The sequence below is a fragment of the Rhagoletis pomonella genome, unplaced genomic scaffold, assembly GCF_013731165.1.
Source record: "Rhagoletis pomonella isolate Grant_MI unplaced genomic scaffold, Rhpom_1.0 Rhpom_scaffold_03157, whole genome shotgun sequence".
Classification (NCBI taxonomy): domain Eukaryota; kingdom Metazoa; phylum Arthropoda; class Insecta; order Diptera; family Tephritidae; genus Rhagoletis; species Rhagoletis pomonella.
In genome coordinates, this window is record NW_023461709.1 from 16,735 (window position 1) to 21,309 (window position 4,575).

The 4,575-nt window shown below is 35.0% G+C and overlaps 1 protein-coding gene across 1 annotated transcript; it reads left to right on the forward strand.

The window, feature by feature from the left end:
- The first annotated feature begins 1,181 nt into the window (after nucleotides 1–1,181).
- On the forward strand, nucleotides 1,182–4,131 carry LOC118753990. Its single transcript, XM_036488861.1, has 7 exons — nucleotides 1,182–1,342; nucleotides 1,673–1,860; nucleotides 1,984–2,135; nucleotides 2,195–2,523; nucleotides 2,580–2,689; nucleotides 2,767–3,139; nucleotides 3,193–4,131. Coding segments are annotated over exons 2-6 (777 nt in total). The 5' UTR covers nucleotides 1,182–1,342; nucleotides 1,673–1,675; the 3' UTR covers nucleotides 2,768–3,139; nucleotides 3,193–4,131.
- The last annotated feature ends 444 nt before the right edge of the window (nucleotides 4,132–4,575 follow it).

The following is a 4,575-nucleotide window of genomic DNA, read 5'->3' on the forward strand; positions in this document are numbered from 1 at the left end:
TCTTTTCTCTTATAATAGTTATGTCTCTGATCCAAATGTTAATCAAGTCAAACCAATAACGCAAAATTGCACATTCATATTTCTGTCATAGGCGTGACGATATGTATTTACATCACATTTATTAATTTTTTATACACCTGTTCTACATATTTTTGCAGTAAGAAAATATTTCTTACATATATGTATGTCATATTTCCTGTTAATCTATACATATTATAAAGGAAAGTCGAGATTCTTTGTACGCGGTAATCTCGAAAACTACTGAAAGGATTTTGACGAGATTTTCTCTAATATATTCAGTATCGATAGGAGAGTGACCTTTTTAATTTAGAATTTTAATAGGGTTGCCACCTGTTAAGAAAATTACTATATTCAATTCTAATAAGCGTAGGCGTCAGTTCTGCACCGTCACTGTCAAATGAAAAGACTTAGCCTCTGGATGTGTAATAATGTATTACTTTTCTGAGTACGGTTGCCGCCTGTTTAAAAACTATAAGATAAAAAAATAAAATACCAAATGAAAGTGCATGGCCTTTGCATGAGCAAAAACTTTAAGTTTTTTGAGTAGGGATGCCACCTATTTAAAATTACTATCTTCTATACACAGTATAAAGGAAAGGCGAGATATTTTAACCACGCTACTGGACGGATTTAGACAAGATTTTTATTTATACTTATTTATGTATATAATAAACGAAGTACATGATGACATATGATTTCTTTCTCCAAATACGTAAATGTACATACATACATATGCATACATTCAGCGCGTGGCGAAGCCTCGCGCATTCGTGGCCGGCTAGTATTCTTCTATTTGAATGAAAACAAGTCATTAAAATGTAAGTTTAGTACTCCACTCTACTTACTAAACTAAATTTATATATTGCTATTAGTTAAGATTGTCTTTTCAAATGGAACCATTTATTTTACACATACATATGTATTAATAAGGATTAATCAATCACTATGTGCATTAAAATTTAGAAATAAAATATTCGAAAGATTTTTTTATGTGTCAGATATAAAAATAAGGGAATCTTGTATTTTATGTAGATACTTTTTGCGATATAAACAAAATGCTGATGATATCCCCATGGAGTTGCTAAAATTAGTTTAAGTCATGTGGTAAAATTAGCAAACAAACGAGTACTACAGTATAATTTTACTTTATAATTTTAGCCTTAGCCCATCCTTTGCGTTTTGCACTTTCGCTGAACATCTTTTGGACAAACATTTTCACAATAACATCGCGCTGGAAATTCCATCGTTAGACTATAAAACGTGTAATAAGAAGTTAAGTAACATTCTGTATGTAGACACCTTCTTTCCATTGGAGCAACGGGTGAGTAAGAATAAGAACATATCGCACGTTAAATAATATAGAGATGTAATTCAAAATTTACGTTTTTGAGGATTTCAACATACAATTAATTAGCTTGTTAAGGAGAATAGGCTCAGCCAAACAGATGACTAAACTTCCCAACTTTACAACTACCTTTTGGTATACCAATTGTATGAACTGAGCAAACTTTGATTGCGTTTTCCCACAAAATTTAAATTTTGAAATAATTCTGTATATTATTAAACGTACAATAAGTACATTGTACATGCATAAATACATATATGTATATCTATGCACAACCAATGAGACACAAGACATCGCTTTTTTTAGTGTATGCTCTGGACGTGGTTTCTTTCCCTCGAAATGCAGTTCTTTATTGTAGCGTGCTTGGTTTTACTTCTTGCCGAGATTCACTCGGTATATGCTGTAATTATTGGAATGGCTATGTTTTTCATCTCCATTCTAGCTTCTGTAGTTTGGGAATCGGATCCGACGACCAACGAAGAATTTTCAATTTCGTAGGTTCAACCATAAATACATACATACATACATGCATATGTATTTATTTACATTCTTACATAACTCTTAACTCTATTTAATACTTTTATTCTTTTAAAAACTGCATTCGTGTCGCACCTAAGGAAATATATGCAATATGAATTGGCTCAGTTCCATTTGGTTTTCGATAACCTCTGTCTGCGCATTTCACCATATGTTTTGGGAGTGTGTGTCGGATATATCCTGCAACGGACGCAATCCAACATGAAAATAAACACTGGAATATTAGTTTGTGGTAATAGCAATGAGAAATATTTGTCTTCTTTCCACTACAAGACTAATTCTTTTAAAAAGGGTGGCTTGCTTATTTGCTAATATTCGGCTTGTTTATATTTGCTTACAAATATGGCTATGAAATTCTACTTCCCAACGCAGCCGGTGGACGCTGGTGTCAGGCGATACTCTTCACCATATCCCATGCTATGTGGTCTTTGATGCTGCTCTGGACTACTCTCACAGCTGAAACTCACCAGACTTGGAAACCATTGAATTTTCTACTAGCTGGGAGATACTTGAATGCTTTGGAGCGCTTATCGCCGGTCTGCCTTCTTGGAGCTCCAATTATAATTCGTCTGCTCGTATTCACAACCGATGCACCCATTTACAATTCTATAGGACAAACCGTAAGTTGGATATTGTAGTCATTTGGATAGTACTCTAAAAGGTAATTAATTTTCAGTTTTCCCTATTTGTTGGATGTTTGCTAATGACTTATCTAAGCGCGCTTTTGCTTCATTTTTTATTTGATGGGCCACTCTGCGCCATTCTCCAGGAGACTTTATTTAAATAGTACGAAAATTTAGGGCCAATTTCCGATGCCCTATTTAAGTAGAGATTGTTGATTAACTTCAAAAATTCATTTTCAGATCGTATATTTAAACTATATTTAAACTGCACTTAAATGCCCAATATTGGCTATTTAAATATGGAAAATGCAACCTTGCTCCCTCCCAAGAAACAGCTGATTACTCCCAGAAAAATATAAAAATACATAAACTAACGAAAATAATTTTATAAATATTTAATTTGCAAAATGGATTCAAGTGATCAAAGCGATACGGAGTGTGAAATTTTAGAGCGCGTGATAATAGCCCGACGTACACGGACTATAAGAGATGCGCCTAGTCGTTTCGGAAACTTCGATGATAAGAACTTCCGAGACAGGTTTCGAATAAGTAAAGCGGCAGCATGGATGGTGCTACGGATGATAGGGGAGCAAATACAACATAAAATAACATGGTAAGCCAGATTTAAAAAAGTTGTGTGCTGCTTCTAATTTAATTTTATTCAAGGAATAGTGCTCTAACCCCCGAGGAAATGCTTCTGCTGAATTTGCGGTTTTATGCCACGGGCTGCATGCAAAGGACCGGAGGGGACTTAATGGGAGTTTCTCCCAGTACTGCCTCCCGAGTAATAAGATTGGTTTCTCACCAAATAGCTCTGAGGCGAGAAGAGTTCATTGCGTTTCCCCCAACTGCAGAAGGGCAAAGGCAGGTGCAACAAAAATTTTATTTGATGGCCAGATTTCCGCGCGTACTTGCGGCTTTGGACTGCACACACGTAAAAATAATATCCCCAGGTTAGAGCAAGAAGTTAAAAACAAATATAAAAATGTCAGTATATATTTACATTTATGCATAAATATATATGTAATTTTTATAGAAGGTAATGATGCAGAGTTATATCGCAACAGAAAAGGGTTTTTCTCATATAACGTTCAGACGTTATGTGACAGCGACTTGAATATATTAGATATAGTAGCTCGATGGCCTGGTTCCACACACGATGCCACAATCTTGCGAAATTCGCACATCTACAGTCGCTTTGAAGATGGCCAATTTGGTAGTTGCAGATAGCGGTTATCCGTGTAATCAGTGGATAATGACTCCGTTATCCAACGTTCGTACTCCTTCAGAATCGCTATACAATGAATCGCGAATTCGAACGAGGAACTATGTGGAACGGTCTTATGGCGTGTGGAAACGAAGGTTTCCTGTTCTTTCGCTGGGTATTAGGCTGAATACCAAGCGGGTAGAAAGTTTTATTGTGGCAACAGCAGTTTTGCACAACATCTGCAATCAAATAAATGAAATAAGTGCTCCACCTATTTCAGCAGAAATCCGCGATCATATTCAAGATGTTTTACACATGCCATCCGTTTCCATTACCCATACCAAGAGCAACATTAGAAGAGAATTAGTTAATAGTTATTTCCAAAATTTGTAAATACACCGACTCACATACATATCGTTACCTTAATATAGAAAGACCCTATCTCACAATGTCGCTGAAATACAAAAAGCCGTAACTAAGCAAAAATCCGAAATGCCCGCTTCGATTGATTATAATGTATTTCATCGAATTATGTGTCCCCAAACCATTTTAAGAAATAAAAAATTTTAGTCAGTTACGGCTTTTTTGCATTTCAGCGACTGTATGAGTTGGGGCCTTTCTATATTAAGGTAACGATATGTAGGTATGCAACCAGTGTTTTTGTAATATTCATAATATTTTTCATGTTAAATCTTTTTCGTTAATTTGTTATATAAATATGGTTCACATAATAACAAAAACAAGTCCAAGTTCCAGGCTTTGTACGAAATTTAGAAAATGGTCAAAAATCACATAGCCTTTTATGGTCTTTGTTATTATATGAACCATATTTATATAACAAA